Consider the following 21,794-nt stretch of genomic DNA (forward strand, 5'->3'; position numbering starts at 1 on the left):
AGATCTGAATCCGAATCTGGATACGACAATTATTTAAATTTTAAAGTTGATTCTTCACCATTGAGAGATAGGGCCAAAAACGATATCTAGCAGGATATTTCAAAAATGTAGTGGGCCCGATATGTTCTCGTGGATCAGGTATTGCATGGCGGAGGTATGCGCTCCACCGAGTACCCTTCTAATTGGTAATATAATACATCCCTACATTAGCCCAAGTGACATGTTAAGTTGTAAAGTCTTCTTCTTCCTTCGTCATGACGATGATGATGACATGGATTCATTCCTGTATTTTTGGTACATTGAACCTCGACTCAGGAAATGTCACCGAAGTGAAAAAAAATGAATGCCCAACTTTTTGAGTAGCAAAGAGATTTTCGTGGCACCTCGGATGGTGTGGATTTACGAAGGATGGACGCAGCTCTTGAACCAAGAAGCTGTGATGGAAGGTCATTGAGAGAAAGGCATCGTTTTCACAGCTCAGGCTGGGTCGACTCTGTATGGTGTTTTTTTTTTTAATCCTGATTTGATGGGGGTAATAATCAGTGAAACAACTTCATTGAGATCCCTCACATGCTGGTTAGTAGAATTGTGCCAGTTTGTAAAGCGCCGGATAATACAGCTTTTGCTGTACTACAAGGAGTATTAGATGAGAAAGAGGGAGAAAGAGCGAACGAGGGAAGAGATGCAAGCAGAGAGATCTTCAGAAGCAAAGGCAGACGGTGTGCGGGCCACAAAACTCCACATCTGGAGTACAGGTATCGTCAGTCCGGACTACAGGGCAAACCTGAATCCCACCCCTACCCGCCGAAGGATTGATCACATGATGATAACCTATTGAGGATTCAGCTGTTTCGGGACAGGATGCCGGTATCAGGTTGGTTTTGGTAGTAGAAGTTATATTTGTAGTCGGTGCAAAAATCAATTGACAGGCTGAGGGTGTGGCTCACTTAAAGTAGGTTTTGTAGGTCACCTTGGGCGCAGGTGGTGTGCTGGCCTGGAGCATGTCAATGGGCCCTGAGGGGTGAACCAGATTTGTGGGCCCGGGTACCCAGAGAGTGGACCCCAAGGCACCTCATGCCAGGAAATGCACAAGGTAAGGGGAAATTAGAGAGGGCTTCCCCAAAATTCAGACAAGAGCGGGTAAGCTCGGAGGTGGCTCCAACGGAGACACGCTAGAGAGCAGGTAGGAGCCTGCAAGCAGAGCCACATCACCCAGCCCAGAGAATGTACATAGGTACAGTAAAAAAAAATTGAAGGCCAGGCCCAAACCAGTTATTGCACCTGCACACATGTGGGTAAAATGGTTACATAGAACTGCTGTAATGGGGGGAGTGGGGCAGGAGACCACTAGAATGGGGGGGGGGGGAGGTTAAAGTTAAATGAGAATGTGTCTTTGACAATACTAGGATAGAGTAGGGATGCTCCCCTTCATACCATTTTGGATGTCTGCAGCCACTGGAATAAGAGAGCAGGGTAATTGGCTTTTGCGTGTACCCATTGTTTCCTAAATTGTTCATGTAGGGGTAGGCATGCACCCCATCAGGCTACTCCACCGGCGAGCCTTTTGAGAACATGCCACCTCATTGTGTTTATTATGTGTGCCGTGATCCTCCTCCCAGGAGGGAACTTACTTTAAGTGGGATTAGTGGGCCAGGGAGTTTTGACAATTCAAGGGATTTAGAGGGGCAGGAGCTAGCATAGAATAGAGGGATTAGTGGGGCAGGTACAAATAGGACAGGTTAGGGCTGAAGCCAGCTGCCCTACCAACTGCCACCACACGCTCCTGCTGCCAACGACAACCATCTGCCGGTCTATACTATCTGCAGCTGGCTCGTTACATCTTCTAGCACCAGACATCTGCAGGTCACTCACCCACCTAACCTGCTGCTCAGTACTTGCTTCCAAATCATGTCATCTGCTGTGCCATTTTAGCCGTGGGCAACGCTACCTGCCGACCTGTTGCTTACCCGCTATGCCACTTCTTGTTCATAGGCCATAAAGGCCAGACCACCTCACACCTGTGCCAAGGCCAAATGGTCCAAGTTTCTTGTTTATTGGGCCACAAGGGCCATTGCTTGCAGGGCCACAAGGGCCTTTTGCTCACCTGTTTGTGGGCCACATGGGCCAAGAAGACCTTATTGTGCGAGTTGTGATGGACGAAGACTCACCCCCTGTTGAGAGGCCACATGGGCCTTTATATGAGCATTTTGTGGTGCCTTCGGCACATTAAAAATAAAAAACTCGTGTGAAGAGGCCAAATAGGTCAGCGTAAACACCAGGTGCTGACAGGCTCTGTGGTCACCAAGGATATTTGCAGGGCAGGGACCTGGGGCCATTATACACAGTGTTGGGCGAGGGGTCTTATACCGGGTAGGAAGGCCCGGACCTTGATAGACTGTCAACTGGAGAAAGGAGAAGAAGAGGCCCTCCTTGTACACCCCCCCCTTCCCAAACATACGTTATTGAAAAACTGCATCCAAATAGAGTTGCCTAAATATGTGATTAGGAAGTGAATGCATGCAAGTGATAGCAGAGCGACACATTACAACAGGGATGAACACTGTTTTTTAATGTTTTGCATGTGGGTTTTTAGACTAGGGTGGGGAGTTGTATTGTATGGTAAGTTGGATCATGCCCGGCAATGCTCCCCATTCTGAGGGCAGACTCGGGAGAGTCTGAAGGAGGAAGGTGGAGATGGCTCCTATGGGTTAATAAATGCAAAAAAGCTGAGTTATTTCATTGAGTGTTTAAAATAAGGGGAGAAATAATTGAATGTCATTGGATATGCGTCGCTATTATGTTTAGACAGACCATGTCCACTTTCCATCATGTCTGTGTCTGGAATTATTCACCCTTTTGCCCTCATGTATTTAATGTCTTCATCCTCTGTTATCTGTCAAAATACAAACAGTCTTTGACTTACATTAAGGGTCCGTTCCTGGAACATTTACGTCAATCGATTTTTGCGCAAGGCGAATTTCATTGAGTAAAATCTGAAAAAAAAGAGAAAAGGATTAGATATTCAATTGAACATTTACATGCACCACAGAGTAGGGGAAAAAGGAATGCCGAAAGGCAGAGAGGTGAGGCCGAAGGATGAGCCTACTCTCTGGAAATTGATGCGTGGAGAACCTCTGAAGGAGAAAGACAGAGGATGAGCCGATTGGAAGCTTTGCAGCTTGAGAGGGTTAAGGACTCTGTTCAGGGCTCAATTGATTATTATTACTCGCACGAATGCCAGTCTCAGATCGTGCTTCCGTCTTTGAATCCTCCTTTCTGTCATTCCTTTTGCTTCGCTTGCTCGCTTTCCTTCTTTCACTCTCCTTCATGCTTTGCCGATTAATATATCATCACACCATTCGTCTTCGTCATTCATTCTTTCCTGCAACTTCTGTCTCAGTCCTTTCGCTCTCCTCCTTATTTCTTTGCTTTCCACCATTGCTCACGTTATTTCGTCCGATAGCTCAGTCGTTGGAGATGCATTAAATACATCGCGAATGACGTTTCCACAGGGAAACACCGATGCCACGGCTATGCGAGGAGCAGGAGGGGAACGAGTGCGGAGGGTCCCGGTTTCAGTCAGGTTGTGGGAGCCAGAGTCAACAAGTGTAAAGTGTGTATGGGGTCCGTCCTGACCCCCTGCACACGTTACAAGTAGTAGTGCCAAACTGGACCATACAAAAAGCAACGTAAGGATGCAAAGAAATGACGAATTTCAAATTTTGTTGTTTTAATGGGTGCTTATGTAAAGTTGAGTTTCCTTAAGTCAACCTTGGTAACCTGAGGACCGCCTGTATTTACTGTTAAAGCAAAGCACTCGCTAGGCCTTGCAGCACAAGTATGGTGGGAAATGAATAAGCGCAGTCAAACGGCAGTTAACGGCAGGTTGATCACCTCAGAGAGTTTGTGGGAATGCTGTTATGAACTCATTCTCCTTCCATTGAGCTGATTCACCCCGCTCAACATGCCGATTAACGGACAATGGCCATTTAGAAGGAAGGGCACATTTAAGAAGTGATAAAAAGGGCAGGCATGCAGAGAGAAAGAAGATAAGCCTCCTGGAAATCGGCAGAGAGGTTTTCCCAGAATTGGCTGGAAGAGCTCCTGAGAATCGGCTCAGGAGAAGCTTTCTGGAATCGGTAGAGGGAGTTTCCCAGAACCGGCTGAGAGGAGTATTGCTTTATCTCTGGCCATGGAACGTTTTCCATGTGTGGAGTTGAAGTGCCTCCAAAACTCCTGCACAGCTTTGCCGGGTTTGATGACCATCTCGTCCTGTGTTGTCAAACACCCACTCCGTGTTTCTATTGTTGTGTGTCTGATGGGCCGAGATAAGATGAATTATTAAGAACCTAATGATCGTTTGTTTGGTATCATGGGCGTGTATGATCGGGATGGGTAAGGGGATTGTTTATTTATTACATACCGGCTATTTGTACACATTTTATCAGGTCAAGCCAGATTATATCTGTGACTTGCAACAGGTACCATGTAAACCATTGTACTAACCTGTTCATGGTCGGGTTGTCGGTGACTAAACAGTCTCCCCCACCAGGCTTTCTGGTGAGGAGGGTGTATAGATATGGACACCCAGCAGGATTAAAAACAAAACCCGTCAAAGGGTGGAGGAGTTCCTTGTGAGCCAATGGCCATCCATTTCTTGTGCCCAACTGTGTCTGCGGACGTCCTCCTGCAGTTGGGTTACATTTTTTTAGGAGGTTGGTGGCAGGATTTATACTCTGGCCATCGTAAAACATTTCATTCCACAAAACCCACAAATGTAAGGAAATCTGAAAACCCACTCCGTGGGAGGAACTGCTGCCCTTGACAGGGCAGCTCACCGGATGACGAGATTGGGGCAAAGCCTTCGGGACCCCCATTCCTTGATGATGGGAGGAAAGCCATGCGGTAAACTTCCAGGGTCAGATTGCAGTGGTGTGTGTGGTGGAGTGGTGCTGAGGTGTCGTCCACCAGACAGCGGTCTCCTTTGGTTAACCTGAGGCAGACCCTTCGGGTGGGTGCCTGAAATGTCCCATCTCAAAGAGAGGATGATTACCTGTCTCTGTTATCATCTGAGCTCAAGCTTTTAATATAGGTATTGCAGCACTCTCTGAGGCTCGGAGACCAGATAGTGGTGAGATCATGACGGGTGGTTACACCTACTATTTTTCTGGTTGCTCTAAAGGCAACCATGCCCAAGGAGTTGCTGTAGCTGTGTCCAAATAGCTGACTTCAATGATAATTGAGGAAACATGGCTCAACGAGCGTATTATGAGACAAAGGATTTGTCACTCCTTGGGTGTTGTTTCCCTGGTCTCTGTATATGCTCCGACTGAGGCGAGTGATCTCACTGTGAAGGATACATTTTATGCGGTGATCGAGTCTGTGGTTGATCAATGCCCCAGGCAAGATACAGTTCTCATCTTGGGGGATTTCAATGCATCGACCGGAACTGATAGGGATGGTTATGAGACATGTGTTGGTCCCCATGGGTCTGGAACTGTGAACCAGAATAGCACTAAGTTCCTTGGCTTTGCAAGAAGTCATGGACTTCGGGTGGCTGGTTCATGGTTTCAGCACCCACAGGCTCATCACTGGACTTGGTATTCCAACACTGGTGGTGTGGCAAAGGAGATTGACCATGTGCTCATTGATGGTCGCTGGAGGATGATCCAGAACTGCAGGGGTCGACCGGAGTGCTCAGTTCCTCAACACCGACCACAGGCTTGTTGAAGCAACACTGAAGTTGCAGCTTAAATCCAGGAGAATGTTACCAATCCCAGCCTCGGCTGGATGTTGGCAAGTTCAAGGATGAGAGGGTGGCTGATGAGTTTGCGAACAGGCTGAGTGTAGATTTGGGGGGGGGGTCTGGATACTTTGGTCTGTTCTAGATTTTAAAATGATGAAGAGTGGGAAATTGCCTCCAATTGCTCAGCCCAGCAAGCTGAGGTCTTATAAGCAGCTGTTAGTACTGCTAGAAGAGATTTATGGGTACTGAAACCCCCCATTCAATTCATATGTGGATGCAAAGGGAGGTTGGGGGGCTACTATGTCGAAATGCGCATGCCGTGTTCGGTGACGTGAGAGAAACGTTTCCAAAATTTTGATTTGATTTGTCATCATTTTACTTAACATGTGATCGAAATGTAGAAATGTGATTTGGAATGATTTTAAAGTGATTTGTAAAGTAGTTGTGTTTGATTTTGGTATCTTGTGATGAACGAGGATTTATACCACACAGATGATTCTCAGATAAATGTGAAGTTTGAAGTCACAACCATTTCCCAAACTCCCTGTTGGTGTTTAGCACGTAGGGCAATTCACAGATGATGCATGATCCCTCGGATGGACGTTAAACTAGGTTTGCTGTCTTCATTAGTCTCCAAATGGCAATGGCAAACCACCCAGTGTAACCCTTTGATCGATTCAGGCAGGTAAAATTTCTTGCATATATGAATGAAATAATGTTTCCTCTTATAATGATTGATCTGTGAACCAAGTACATCAAGTGGTGAAGAAAATTGGGTTAAAATACAGACAAGGCTAGTGCTCCTTAGACTGGCTCTTCATCTGAGTCCTCCTTAGACAAGTGCGGACTGGCTATCTGGTGCTCCTTGAACACAGCCGTTGCAGGCCTTATCACAAGAACATTCCTTGGCATGCTTATCTGCCAAGGTCAGCTGCCGGCGCGAATAGCAGAAAGCAAAAAACATCTCTGGTGGCTTTACATGTATCTCTATTTGTCAGGTTAATTCATGAATCAAATTTAATTGGACTACAATTTTATTTTTATTGTCACACTGATAGACCATAAAGCTGTTTAAGCAAAATTGGATAAATAACACACTCTAAAGGTGGAGTTTGAACCAAATTGTCATCTGGAGTAGCCACTCAGGGGAAGAGGGACCAGTTGGGTGCTAACAGCAGGTTCAAATCCTGCCATGCTTCCCCCACAGCAAGGTTAAACATTATCTGGGGAAAAGATGGTGGAGGTTCCAAAAGAGATAGCTACATTCATGGATGGTGTGTTTTGAGCTGCAATTTGGAGTGCCATTCGCCTGGTGACTCAACTTTGACACATGACTTGACAATTTTTCTACACCTGTTTAAAACAGAGGTTTAAACTGTATTTATTTGTTTTGATAAAGGAATGCATTTGTATTAAAAAAGGTCAGAGTAAGTGCATAAATGGCTCGAGTAAGTGTGATGGGATATTGCAGCATTTTGCTGTTTAAGTGAGAGAGAAGTGGATAAAAGAAATGGACAATGACAGAGATTTAAAATGTTGATGGAATCCTGAATAGTGATGAGAAAGGTTGGTTACAGATTATTTTTGAGATTTTTCAGCTCCATTGACCGTAAAAGAAATGGACGCTCATCAGATCGATGAAACGACGTTAGCATTTGGTAGTGTTTAAACTGTTTGGAGAAATTTTGTATCTCTTAACCATGTTGTCAAGTTTTGTTTCCAAATGGACGCTCTGCAGCCAAAGTGTGGTCCGCAGCTCGGCAACTCGCACTGCTGTAAAATGTCAAGGCCAAGCGGCGTAGACTATGGCGTAGACTCCTACTATGGGGGAGTTATTAGAGCTGAGAGCCCGAGAAAGACTTCCAAAAGAATCGCCCTGTGACTACAATGATAGCCATGCTCCTTGTTTAATTACTCCTGTTAATTAATGTAATTATAACAACAGAGCTTTGAATTACAAGTGTGCTTTGACCTGTATTGTCGTGATACTCGTGATAATGCTTGCATGTACTGGGTTTGTTGTCATATACATAAACATAGGGAACAGTTGGTAACAAGTGGAAGTTGTGTTCGGTAACTTAGTTAATTACTTCCAGGCTCATAAAAGAAAAGAAAAAAACTCATTGAGAGTACTGGAAGCACAAGATTTTTGTGTCCATTGTGTCTTCTTTTCTCCCTTACATTTCATCATGGTATTTGAACCATCATGTTTCTTTTGGTTAATTACTTCCAGGCTCATAAAAGAAAAAAAAAACTCATCGAGAGCACTGGAAGCACAAGATTTTTGTGTTCATTGTGTCTTCATTTCTCCCTTACATTTCATCATGGTATTTGAACCATCATGTTTCTTTTGGTTATAATTAATATGAAGTTTTGTTTGAGAATTACAAATTGAGAAACCTTTTTCATACAAGTGTCGTAGTGTTCACACTTTTGGAACAGCAGTACAATTTAAAACCAGGAACTTGGAACACATGTAAATGATCGGTTATATCAGTCTGGTACACCGTTGGTTTTTGATAACTTGCATTGATTGATTGATATATTATCAATTGCTGTAGCTATGGACCTCGTTGATCTATTAAATAAGGGTAGACAAAAGTTACTGAGAATAGAACCGAGATAATATATAAAGTTGAGGTACTTACATAATATTGAAGGAGGGTCTATGTTATTAAATTGATTTATTATATCTTTGGAATATGATATTATATCTGAGGAATCATACATCAGTTAACCGTCAGGGAAATTCAATATATGAGGGAAATCAGCATGGTATTTACATAAGTATAATGCACAATAATGGAAAGAATGGCTAGACCAACAGCAATTATGAAATCAATTCAGGGAATTAATAATTTATTGCTCTCACTGATTTGTGGCTGGTACTGGCCTAACTCTAATTTAAGTAAAATGCCTCCATATTTTGTGGAAAGACAAACAAGAATCATGCCTAGTGCAGAAGGCATTAGCATGTGAAATGAATGTAAAATCGGTCAGAGTGTAAGAATATTGTTGAAAATGGTGCAATGATGCCACAAGCCAATTAAAATATTACCGATTTTATTTGTTTTCTGATTAATTGGGCAGGTGTGTGATTTTTGACAAAGTGGTACTTCTTGTATGTTTACTTGCCCAAAATTCAAAATTTTCAATGAAGTAAGTTGAGATATTACTAACACTGACTTAACCATACTTCATCAGTACAGAAGTGCTAAGTTAGCTGAAAATAAAAAAATAAAAAATGGCAGTTGCTCTGGAACTGCTTGTGAATGAAACTGGATTGTTTAGCAGATATGAATGTTAAATTGATTGCAAATGTTAAAATGGTAACTGTGCAAAATCGAATCACTTTGGATTTGGTACTTGCTCCAAAAGGGGGAAGCCTGCTCTCTTGTTGGGTTTGAGTGTTGTACTTCCAGCTCAAATTGATATACATTGAAGAAGAAGAACAACAAAAAGCTAACTTTCATAATTATTACACAGATGATGGAACATTTTTCTTGACTAAAAGGGATCTTTGGAGGATGGTGAAAAGAATTGTTGATTGCAAATTGGAACCCTGATAAAAACTGCTGCCCTTTCTACATGGAAATAGCAAATGAGATGATTGTTTTTGAGTACACATACAACTGAGATTTCTTTTTATTTTAGCATGTCGTTTAGATGTGGAAAAAAAAATGAGCCTGGTGTTGGCGCAGTGGTTATGGCAGCGGCTTGGGATCCAAAAGGTCCTGAGTTCAAGCCCCGTTGGGCCACTGAATTAATACACCAGGGGGTTGACTCAGCCTGTCATCCTTCCAAGGTTGGCGAAGTGAGTACCAGTGTACTGGGCCGGTGTATACCCCGGTTAAAATAGGTGTACCATATCCCTGTGTTGTAAGAGGCGACCAGGGTTGCGTCAGGAAGGGCATCCGGCGTAAAACATGTGCCAAATCACTATGCGGATCATACGGATGATCCGCTGTGGCGACCCCGAACGGGAGCCGCCGAAAGAAGAAGAAGAAGTTTAGATGTGGAAAAAAAAAGAGGAAAGGAAAGGGTAAAATTTTGATATCACATGTGATGTACATTCGATGCTTAACCTTGATTTTGTTTGTTTCGGAGTGCTAAGAGCAGTTGAACTATACAGTGTACAATTTCGTCTAATGAAGCTTTGGAACAACTTCCGCCGAAAGATTGGACGATATGGAGAACCCAGATTTGGGTTATTGGGCATTCAACACATGATCATGACACTACCCCCTCCCTAAGGAGATAAGATGAGCATGTGAGAAAGAAAAAAAAAAGAAGAAAAAAAAACCCACTGAAGAGAAGGTTGGACAAGTCAAACCACAGCAAAGCAAAGACTCAACGTCGACGTTGCATGGTGCCTGTATGGGGGAATGATCCCGACCACACTTGCAAATTGCTGTTCTGCAGATACATTGTGAACTTGCCGTGGACGCACAACGCACAATGAAGGTCCATGCGGCGAGTCATCTGCAATGTGTGTTCAATGGTGCGGGTGGGGCTCGTGCAGCCATTGCGGCTGCCTCCAACGTGCACAGCTCGCTTGGTGAATCAAATCTGATTGCACAAACTGCTGCTACGAGGCCCCAAACTCTGCTGGGGCTGGATCTCTGGATCACATCTCGAGTCCTCTTTGTCTCCTTCAACCCAGTGTCATCTGCAATCCAGTGTCGGGCCCAAGCTTGTACCTGCCAAGATATATCTTCTCTGCAGCTCAAGGAGCGCATATACTGTGTTTCCCGTTGGGTGCTGATCTATCTAAACCCTAACTCGCTTATCTTCTGGCCAATGGTAGCACATGTTTTCGATTTCTGACATCTGCTGATGAACAGGCCATGAAGTAAATAGAAACACTCACTAACCTGGCTGGGACACTATTGAAATGGTCGTCGTCCAGCATTCTTCTCCTGCGAGCACTCACTGCCATTATTTATTGAACTTGCATAAGGGATACCTTTTCTCCTCTAGGAACGGGGTATGGTGATCGTGTGTAATATAATCATTCAAATTTTTCCTGATATGAAAAAGGGGGGATGTGGAAGAAAAATAATTATATTCATGCATTCTCAATTCTAATTGTTGCTGGTACTGTATAAATTTAATTTTTGTACTATGGTCGAATTGGCAGTCAGTAATGTTTCCCTTTTCCCAAGTGTCTTTTGACCTACATATTGATAAAAGGAATATCTTACTATGAAAAAAGGTCTTGCTCGCTGCATAAAAACATGGTGACCTGGTTGTTAACACTGCAACTTTTGCCATGATTGTGTCATTCTCTCCCACCCACCCAAAGTGGACACGTATTGCAGTTTTGAGTTATTTTGCCTAATGCTTATCAGCTCATCCCATGGTTGAATTGCCAAATGTTTCACCCTCCCATTCTTTGGAATGTCAAATTGTGTATAATAGGAATTACTTCGGACTTCTGGTTCAGTAAGGTCCATTCAAATGTTTCAGTGATTCATTGAATGTTCTTCCTCCGTATTTACGAAATTAAAGATTCTCCGTTTGAATGCTGATCCAGCATGTGAAAATTGAGTTCTTTTCCACCACAGATGCCTGAAGTTGTGGTGTGCCTTCAAGACCACCATCCTTGATGTTGACGGTGGATGTCTTGGTACTCACCATCGAGCAAAGAATAATTTTGACTTTCATGGGACACTGGATACCATTGACCAGAGTCGCAGGGCCCGGCTTAATGGCAGAGCTAAGCTGTTCAGGGACCTGAGGCGTAAAACTGTACGTGCACTAAGGGTGGACAAGGATTCCTATGTGCGAGGAATCTGTGAGGGGTAAAGAATCACCTGTGGTCAAGTGATTCTCGTCCTGCTTACACGAGAATTCACGCATTGCGTTCTTCCAAGCCCATCCCTCAGTGTACTGCAGTTAGAGCGGAGGGTGGTGGGCTCTTGATAGAGGAGTCAGAAGTAAAAGCCCGCTGGGCCAGTTACATTGAGTGGCTGTACCAGGCTGATCCACCAGCTGTGAAGTTGGATGTCAGAAGTATGACGATCCCTATTGCTGACCCTCCAATCAACTGTGATCCACCTTCATTTGTGGAAACACAGGCGGTGAACCTGTTGAAATGGGGTAAAGCTCCTGGGATCTGTGGCATCTGTGCTGAACATCTCAAGGCTGGTGGAAATTCTGTACTCATGTCTTGCATGTAGTTCTGTGGTCTGCCTAGAACACAGGTATCATCGCAACTGACTGGAATAGGGGCCTTGTTGTCCTTCTCTGGAAAGGGAAGAGTGATTGCCAGGAATGCAACAACTACCAAGGGATGACGGTGCTCTCAGTGCCAGGCAAGGTATTTGCTCGGATAATACTTGATAGTGTTTGCCACCATCTGCTTGAGCACCAGCGTCCAGAGCAGTCAGGCTTTACACCAAAGAGGTCAATAATTTAATTGACCATATCCTTGCTCTTCGGGTCCTCACCGAACGCAGACGAGAGTTTCAACAGGAGCTGCTTGCAGCCCATGTTGATCTCTGCAAGCGTTTGATTCAGTGAATCGGGATGCCCTCTGGAGGATTCTTGGTCTTCGTGCGGTGCCACCAAAAACTGATCAATATGATGTCTAAACTATACTCTGGTACTGAGAGTGCTGCGAGATGTGGTGATACCATCTCCGAATTATTTCCAGGTGTTACAGGAGTTAGTCAGGGGTGTGCACTGGCCCCCACACTTTTCAGTGCTTGTATGGACTGGATTCTGGGGAGGATGTCAAAGAGATCAAGCTGCGGTGCATCGTTTTGGAATGTCATGATCTCTGACCTTGATTTCGCAGATGATGCAGTCATCTTTGCCGAGACTGGATATCCTTTTGGATGCCTTCGAAGTGCTGAATGAGTGGTCCAAGTTTCTGGGATTACAGGTTTCCAGGGTCAAAAGTAAGAACCAGGCTTTGAATGAAATCTTGGATGCTGCTATCTTGTCTGTCCCTGTTTGTGATGAGGATGTTGAGGTCACGGAGATATTCACTTTCCTTGGCAGTGATATTCATGTCTCTGCTGGCTGTGATCCAGAGGTCAATAGACCTCTGAGTCGGGCCTGGGGAGTGATGGATTTACTGGATCATGGGGTGTGGCACTGCCGGTACCTGTGGAGGACGAAAGTCTGAGTCTTCAGGTCTTTGGTGCTTCCAGTCTTGCTCAACGGATGTGAGACTTGGACTCTGAACAAGGATTTGAGATGGAGACATAATTCCTTTGGTACCGAGTCTCTTTGGAGAATCCTTGGCAATCGCTGGTTGGACTTTGTGTCCAACGAGCAATTGCTGAGAGAGACTGAAATGAGATTTGTTACCTGCATAGTCCGTGAGCGTCAGCTGCAGCTGTATGAACATGTGGATCGTTTTCCTGACGCTGATCCTGCTCACCAGATTCTCTCAGTGAGGGAACCTCGTGAGTGGACGAGGCCAATGGGCCGACCACGTGCCTTATGGTTGCAGCAGGTTTATCAACATCTCAAGGAGATGGGGATGGCCAAACGGAGGCCCCTGGATTACCGGCGGAAAGTGGACGCAGCCACGTGCTGCTCCGGCGCATGCTCCCATACCTGACCTGAGCTGTTCATATTGCTTCGTGTTATCCCTTCCCACGACCATTGTTTCTATTAATAAATATACCTGGTCTCGGGGTGAATTATGTTTGTCCTGGCTGCTTCGCTTGGTGGTTTAGGCTGGTTTCAGGTGAATAGCTGGTGTGCAGTTCAAACCACTTTATTAGGAGGTCATAACCACAGGGTTGCTCGGCCAAATTAATGAGAGGCACGGGCGTCTCTCGGTGTGGCAGTTCAATAATTTCGTCCTAATAGCTGTGATTATCAGCCTATAATCTTACCTAAACAGTGCTTATACCTCCACATTTCCTTGTTTGTGTAGTGTAAGAGCATGTTCACCAGGGGAGTGCTTCGGAATAAGAAGCGGCAGTGGATTTGACATCTGCTTGCATTTTATCCATGAAACATATCAGCTTCGACCAAAAAAGTTGGACAATTTTGAGTTGAATTTCAAGGCGTTAGGCCATTCACTCAACCATGAAAATATAGATGAGTCTTTGACCATAAAGGATTGGATTCCTCCAGCAAAATACAAATTGTACACGCTCATCAATTTTGACTCAGTACATCTGGTTTTAGTTCGAATCAAGTTTGCTCAAAACCTGATCTCAGGACTGGTTGGTGAATGATAGAGAGTGAGGAAGTTTTCTTGGTTTTTGCAACACAGTTTGATGTGCAGCAATTTACTCAAGGCTCCAGTAAATATCAGTGCCACTAGTATTGCAAAAACCATCTGGAAACATAGATGGAAGATCGAAGCACCATTTTACACCAGGATTCCATAAATAAACACTGCATGATTTATATGAGGTGAAGTCCATTGGTACCACAGCATATAAATCCACAGTACTATATATATTTTTTAACAAAACTTGAAGTGAAATGTTGGTTTGCCTCAGCTTGCTTGCTTCTAAAGATACAAGCACACTTTGGCAATAGCATATAATGGGCACAATGATGGCAGCTTTTATTTAAAAAAAAAAAAAAAAAAAAAATTAACATGTAATAAGATTGAGGCTGTTGTAACATGTAATAAGATTGAGAAACGCCAGTAAAAATAAGCTAACACACGAGTTTGAACAGAAACCATTTTAAAAGTTCAGAGTTTGCACTCTAAATATTTTTCCTACATAATATTTATCAAATGTACAAACACAAAAACTTTTAAAAGATAAACAAAGTGCTACGTTGACAATTCAAAAATGGTGAAGTAGGGAAGAGAATGATAAGTGACAATAAATTAAAGATGGTAGGAAGTCATGTGGTTTTGTCGATCAAAAAAACAAGAAGTAAATTAAAGCAAAATGCAAAACAAAACCACCATGGGAATAAAAAGTAGCAATAAAATCAGACACACCAGTTTGGCCTGAGCCTCAGCAATTTTCTTGTTGTTTTCTTCAAGAATCCTTTCAAGTTCCTCACGCTTTTTCCGCTCTTCTTCCTGCCAAGGGGAGAAACAGGGGCGTGAGTGGGATGACGGGTGGCCGGTTTTGCCCGACCCAATTCCTCCAATAAATTTGAGTCAAGTCTAAGTTAACAAGGAATACTAACTAGTCTTGGGAAGACGAGGCAACTCGAAGGTATTTTACTCCCTTACAAACCCCACCCGCCTCCACTCAACGACTTTGCAAATTATTTGTATATCAACAGCTAAATGTCTTTGAAGAAAGAAAATAACAGAGCCAAAAATATGAAAGAAAGCAAGAGAGACAAAATGATGTGTAAAGTTTACTAAAGTACAACCAAAGCAGAGATCTTCCATTCTAACTGTGAACCTGCAGTTGAACAACTGGTCCTGGCGAGAACCAAAAGTCTCATTTCGTAAAGTTTTTTTTTTCTCCGAAACGAAGACGTGGTGGTTGGACTTTGCAGGGAAACAAGGTAGAAACAAGAGTATAAAAAGGCATGGACATGACAAAAAAATAGCAGAAGGAAATTAAAGGATTAGAGATAAGAGTTTCAACATATAAAGAAAGAACAAAATGAGAAAAGGAGGTGACCAGGAAAACATCAATGAGGGATAATAGATAGAAAAGAAGTCAGAAAGAACGAGTTGAGGTAACAAAGAAATAACAGCCGTGAGAATAAAGTTTTGGGAAATTGAAGGTGGCCGGGGACGGGGGGGGGGGGGGAATTGGAATAAAGTTGAATGGGAAAAGGGAGGGGAAAGGGAGAAATTATGACAAGGAGAAAGGACAAAGAAATATAGGAAAGCTAATCATAAACAACACAACACTGGTATGGCACAATTGACAACCAAGTGTAAAATATAAAATAAATATCAGAGTAATACCTACGGTAATACCTACACACCCGCTGGCCAACTGAGCCAACTGGTGACACAGCCTTGGGCTAAGCCCAGCTCGTCGTCCAGCCAGCCTCCTGGCAAAGCCCAGCATGAGGCTGAACCTTGGGCCTGGATTCCTCTTCTGTCCGTCCACCCTGATTTGAACCCACCGGCCAGGCCAGCAAGCAGGAGAGGTGAGTTACAGGGTAGGAGTAGGATGGGGTGGGGATTCGGGGGGGCTGTTCAGGACTGTGCAAAACAGAAGGACAAATGGGACTAAAACGGGAAATGAATGGAGGGACAAAGCAAAAGAGCAAGCTTCAAAAAGATGAAATGAAATAGAAAGTAAATGTAAAGAACTGAATGAGGCAAAAGGGTAAAGGGAGACGATCATGCAACTAATAAAGTGTGAGATGAAGAAAGCATTAGTTGAAGGTTTGTAAAGTGGTCTGTAAAAATATAAAAAAATAAAAAAAAGGAAATGATGATCCCGATTACAAAAAAACAGTCACTCCTGTTAGGTTTCGCAAGGAAATACCAAAAAAACAGAAAAGGACATGTCCATCAGCAAAACCAATTATAGCTATATGCATGAGGGTTGGACTTTGCAGGGAAACAAGGTAGAAACAAGAGTATAAAAAGGCAGGGACATGACAGCAGCCCCGTCGCAGTACGTCAAGTGCGAGACGCTCAGTTAAAAAAAAAAAAAAAATATATATATATATATATATATTTATTCTTAAATCGCTTCTGTGCTTCTTTACGTATCTCCTTTTAAGTTTCAGTGTGTCTGTCCAGGCCATAACATTTTTACGAGCTAGCTATCATGTGCAGTGTGTGGCTGCTGGTTGCATCATTTTATGGGGGTGCAACTGTGCCGCTGATGCAGTGACCTCTATTATCAGTACACTGGTACTCATTTTGATGACTTTGAAAGGATGACAGGCTGAGTCAACCCCACCTGGTGTTAATTAAACAGAACAGGGGTTCAAACTCAAGACCCTAAGATCTTAAGCCAGCCACTTTAACCATTAAGCCAACACCAAGATAACATTTTTTACAAATTGAGCTTTTGTTATCAAATCTTCAACAAAGCTTTTTAAAAATGAGAATATGGAGAACACAAATGAATAAAATATAGAATTTCTTTTCAACTGTCGTTTTCATCACGTTTCGTTCGAATACAAAGCGGACCTGGACGAGCTTTGGATTTTGAGATGCTTTTTAGTTAAGGTTATTAATTTAAAGGGCATGGTGAATTATTTGTTAATTACATTTGTATATGAAAATTATTTTGAGGGAACAATCAGAATATGACTGAAACTCACTGTGCCAAATAAAGGACAGTAGAAAAATATACCGAATGAAGATTTGGAGTTTTGATTTTATACGAACGATGATGAGAATCCTGATGAGCATTTTGCATCTCCCTTGATAAATACAATGAAAAAGGTAAAATTTGATATCCACCTCATAGGTGAGATGCTGTACAACTGTGAGCAAGCAAACACCTGATGGAATGAAACAACCTGTCACAAATCCCTTAGCAATCTTAAAACGAATAATTAAATTTGTAGGGATGCATTCTCAGTGTTTTTGGAGAGGCGAGTAGCAATGAACGAGCAGCCAGAAATCTCGCCTGTGCGCTACTTTAGAACAAGTCGGAAGGGAAAAATAAATAAATAAATATTTAATTTACAAAAATAAAGAACAAAAAAAACCGCACCCACGACTGAAGGAAGTGGTTCAGTTTGGCATTTTTAATATGAAATAGGCAAAGCCTAAAAAAGTATGAAACCCATTCGAATTACCATTTGGAAACCTCTAGAATTAAATATGGTGGGTTCGAAAGGTGGTTCTTCTTTATTTTTTGACGGACGGATGGATGGAAGGAAACAGTCAAGTATTGAAGCGGCTTCACCACTTAAAAATAGAAAGGAAGAGGAGAGAAATATGGACAAATGTAAGTGGGAAAGATGGTGAGAGTGGAGGTGGAGGTTATTGGTGGAAGGGTGGGGGGAAGAAAGGGCAGGGAACCAATGAAAAGCAGTTCAAACGTGAAAAGTATAGAAAAGTGGGGAGTAAGATACGGAATAGGAAAAGCAGAAATGATGGTGATGGAGGAGGGAGGAAGAGAAGAGGCAAAAAAAAAATTAAAAAAGGAAGGGGAAGGAAGGAAGGAGATGGCAAGGTTGAATGAGGAGGAGTTGGCAAATTAAGAGAGGGAAAGTGAGAAAGCAACAAAGGAAAGGAGGTGGAAATGCAAAAATGCAAGAAATGTAGTAAAACAACAACAAAGTGAATTTGGGTTGAAAGGAGTAAAAAGGATTATAGAAAGAGGTGAAAAGAGGCGAAGCAAGCTGCTGGACAAAACCAGAACCGTTAGAAGTTAAAAAAAAAAAAAATCTCAATAATGGACCGTCTCCATCAACAGATCTGCAAAAGGAAAGCAAAGGGCCGAATGTTTGCCCACTGTCAGTGAATGAGAGCTTATCGGGGCCTAGGAGGGGAGAGACGATGTTGAACTGTGCAGTAAGCCATGGAGAAAGCTACAGGAATTTTTGATAGACAAAAGCCTCCCTAAATGACAAAACAAAATCTAGTAAATAAAACTCAATTTGATGAGAAAAAGCTCGTCAAACCACAGACGATAAACAAGCTGTGGAAACGTCAGCTGTGCTTGTTTCTTCCAATCAAACAAAACTTACTTGGCCACGATGCAGAAAAATCTTAGCTAAGAGGTTGTCCACGTATTACGCAATGCACAGAGAGGGAGTGGATGAGTGGGTGGTTGGACCAATGTTGAAGTGTTGGGGAAATTGGGGGGTTGGGGAGGGGGATTCAGCATTCATTATGTAATTGCAGGGGATGAAACTAATGTGGGCCCTGAGCCGAATACTCAATTTTTTATTATTCTTTTTTTTTTTTTACTGCTTCACACCAGAAATCCACACTCACCTTTTTACTTGCTTTCAAAAATAAATCACCGTACTTACCATTCACCACATTGGAATACAACTCGAAGCCACCATTTTGATGTCACCATCGGTTGTTGTTGTGCACGATTTGACGACAAGATATGCATGAGTCAAGCTAAATCAGCGTGGCTGCTCTACAATGTTATTTCACCAACTTCTTTGGAACAAACTGAAATTTACAATGTTTGAAAAGCAAATAATTGCACAGATATCTGAATGAACGAACAAAATTAATTGTGGTAAAGACCAGTGTGAAATTGCTGCTGTTTTTAGCAGATGGCGATGTCCTACTAACTATGGATTCATTAGAGGTTTAATCAGGACAGGAGGCTATGATTAAAACTGGTAAGCCAATTTTCATGTGACACCACTACCAATAGCAAGGTTTTCAGCGAGAGATTATATTATAATATACCAGAAATGATCATTCACTCGATAATATTGCCATATCGGAACTTCCCAGTATCTGATCTCATCTGTCGTAAGAGAAAACCGAAGCGTAAAGGCCGCCGGACACTGGCCGATGTTTGTCGACGCAACACAACAACATTGTCAACGACGAATCTTGTATAATGTTGTTTCGTCAGAGACTGCCACACACTTGACTCGCATTACGTGATTGTCGCCGACACCATTTTCGGTAAACAAAATGGCAACTAGAGCGAAGTCCACGGCACGCCATCGTAAATCCCCACGCTTCTAAGCTAAAGAAAAGTTGAAAGATGGCAAAACGTTCCACCAGGAATGATCCGATATCAAATTTTGAGTTAAATTTGTTTTTCCTGTTTTGACCCCAATGACCCGAAGTTCCAACTCCCTGGGGCATGAACCGGAGGTCAAATCCAAAAGACTGTTACATATTTCATGCGTGACCCAATGTTGATTGCATACACAAAGTTTCATTAAAAAATGATCCAAAATGTGCCCATAATTGCATTTTTTGGTATTTGACCTTTTGACTACACCCCGGGTGCTGCTGGGCTAAAATGATCCTGCTCTCGTCTCTTCGCTCCATGCAGTAAACATAACTAAAAAGTTTGGTGAATTTCTGCACATCTGTTTAGGAGATAGTGTGACAGACAGACAGACACAATTCCAATATCCCCCCCCCTTTTTTTTTCCAAAAAGCATGAGGATAACTAGCTGACAATGATTGTCAACCACCACACATTAAACAATTATTTGTTAAAAACTGTTGTAGACTAAGCTGTCGCCTACAACCTTGTTGTGTTGTGTCAGCTAGTGTATGGCGGCCGTTAAGCAGCCAATTTCACATTAGATTTTAAGGGAGGCCAATCCTGGTGTTTCGACACAAAACGATTGTCTATTATTGCAAAACAATATGTTCAGTAATACGACTGCACCTAACGGAATGTTCGGCATTTCAATAATGAAGCAACGGACTACATTTTAACAAGAGAAAGGGAACAAAAATTAAATCTTGTATAATAGAATCAAAAGTTCTAAAATGTACATCTTAAAAGGAAACTAGGCAAAGTAAGACCAAAACGAGCGGTGTGCTTAAATATAAAAATGCTAAACGTATGTATTTATTATTAATGAGATTTCACCGACCACGAAGCCAAAGGGCTACTCGAGGTGGGGGCTTGGATCTGTCGCTGGGAACACGCTCATTGGGAACAAAAAATATTGTTTTAGTCTCCAGATTCTTCAATCGAGAGAGAAAATCAATTGCCATTAACACTTTGAAATGAGCATTAGATTATGTTGCTGAAAATATTGAAATAATGCAATTCCTGGAGCTTTCTTTGACCCATCAATGCATGAATGTTTAATGGCCTTACTACCAAAACACTGCATCAAAAAAGTACATTTGGAGGTTTACACCAAATCAATGATTATTACGTTTAAAAATGTCATTATCTGAACATTATGCACAGATGGGTTAGTGGCGTGGCCTACCCTCTTCAAACCCCACTAGCTTCCATCGTCTCTCCCTTTTCTTGCTCGAGAACGATGTGTTTACCTCTCTCGCTCGTTGCGCAGCAATTTCCTGCTGCCTTTGCCTTTCCATCTCTTCAAGCATTTGCTTCTCCATAACACGTTTGGCATCTTGCACACGTCGCAGGACCTCTCGCTCTATCTCCTCCCGTCTCTTCTCGAGCTCCTCCTCGACTCGCTGAGCTACAAGTTCCTCTACTCGACGAGCCGTTTCTTCGGCTATGAGTCGTTCTTCCATCTCCTGTTGGCGACTGCTTGGCCAGGGAAGAGGGGTAGCAATAAGAATAAATAAGGTAGATTAGTCGAACGAAATGCTCCTCCCGCCCAAGATGTTCGATGATCAAAATTGCAGATGGTATCATGTTCACCTCATTGAAATTTCAAAATTAAAACATGAGTGAAGAACAACTGAAAACGACATGCAGTGGAGATCTGGAGAATTGTTTTAGCCTTCGTTGCACTCCATTGAAGAATGATTGTTTGAAACATAAATAATGTGCAGACAGACAAAAAGGCTCATACAAACACCAAGAATCAACCTATACATTCTATATCAAAATAAATTGATGACGCAAGATGGGTGATTGAATATTATTTAAGGACAGAGTTGTGGAGATGAAGTGATTTATGTGGATAAAAAGTTGTCAAGAGAAGGGACACATATGGACAAGAAAACTGTATAAACATTGTAAATGTCACAAAAAGGATAAGCATACAAGAGATAAGAAGAGAGACAGAATGGTAAAAAGGCAAGGTAGACTTCGTCATCAGCTGGGTACCGTGTCTCATCGAGGTTTCGACCTTTTAAACACCAAAAGCTCTAGTACATGGTGGGTCCACAACAGAATTCTGTCATGCCCCATCTGCTTTTTCAGAAAATGAAAGAAAACAAAACAAAGCACTGAATACATTATAATCTTAAAACAATTTGAAATTGCGGGGCATTGCATTTGCGAATAAAGAGGTATATAAAAAAAATGGAAAAGATCAAGAAAATAACTTACAGGGTACATATATAGTGGCATGGTGGGGACAAGTATTGAAGGAGAGGGAGAGAAAACATATGAAAGGAATAAAAGATGATTATGATGTACTTGTACTGGTAGCGTAGGGCACAGGTGGGAAGGTAGGAGGGAGAGGGCCGGACAGGGGAGGGTGGGGGGGATGGAAAAGCGCAGCAGGGGGACAAATCCGGGGGAAAGAGATGGACGTGTCAGATAGAGGCAAAGAAGATGGAAAGAAGAGA

General features: G+C 42.7%; 1 protein-coding gene across 1 annotated transcript in view; it reads right to left on the reverse strand.

Annotated features, from left to right (window-relative positions):
• The window catches only part of ARGLU1 (arginine and glutamate rich 1), a 36,469-nt gene that overhangs the window by 9,997 nt on the left and 4,678 nt on the right, over positions 1 to 21,794 (reverse strand). The window contains exons 2-3 of the mRNA XM_085853371.1: positions 20,574 to 20,799; positions 14,679 to 14,762 (exon numbers count right to left, since the gene is read on the reverse strand). Coding sequence (XP_085709497.1) covers positions 14,679 to 14,762; positions 20,574 to 20,799 — 310 coding nt within the window. The remainder of the gene's footprint in view (positions 1 to 14,678; positions 14,763 to 20,573; positions 20,800 to 21,794) is intronic.

The sequence above is a fragment of the Eptatretus burgeri genome, chromosome 2 (genome assembly GCF_056783735.1).
Source record: "Eptatretus burgeri isolate ZD-2024b chromosome 2, Ebu_testis_v1, whole genome shotgun sequence".
In the NCBI taxonomy this organism is placed as follows: domain Eukaryota; kingdom Metazoa; phylum Chordata; class Myxini; order Myxiniformes; family Myxinidae; genus Eptatretus; species Eptatretus burgeri.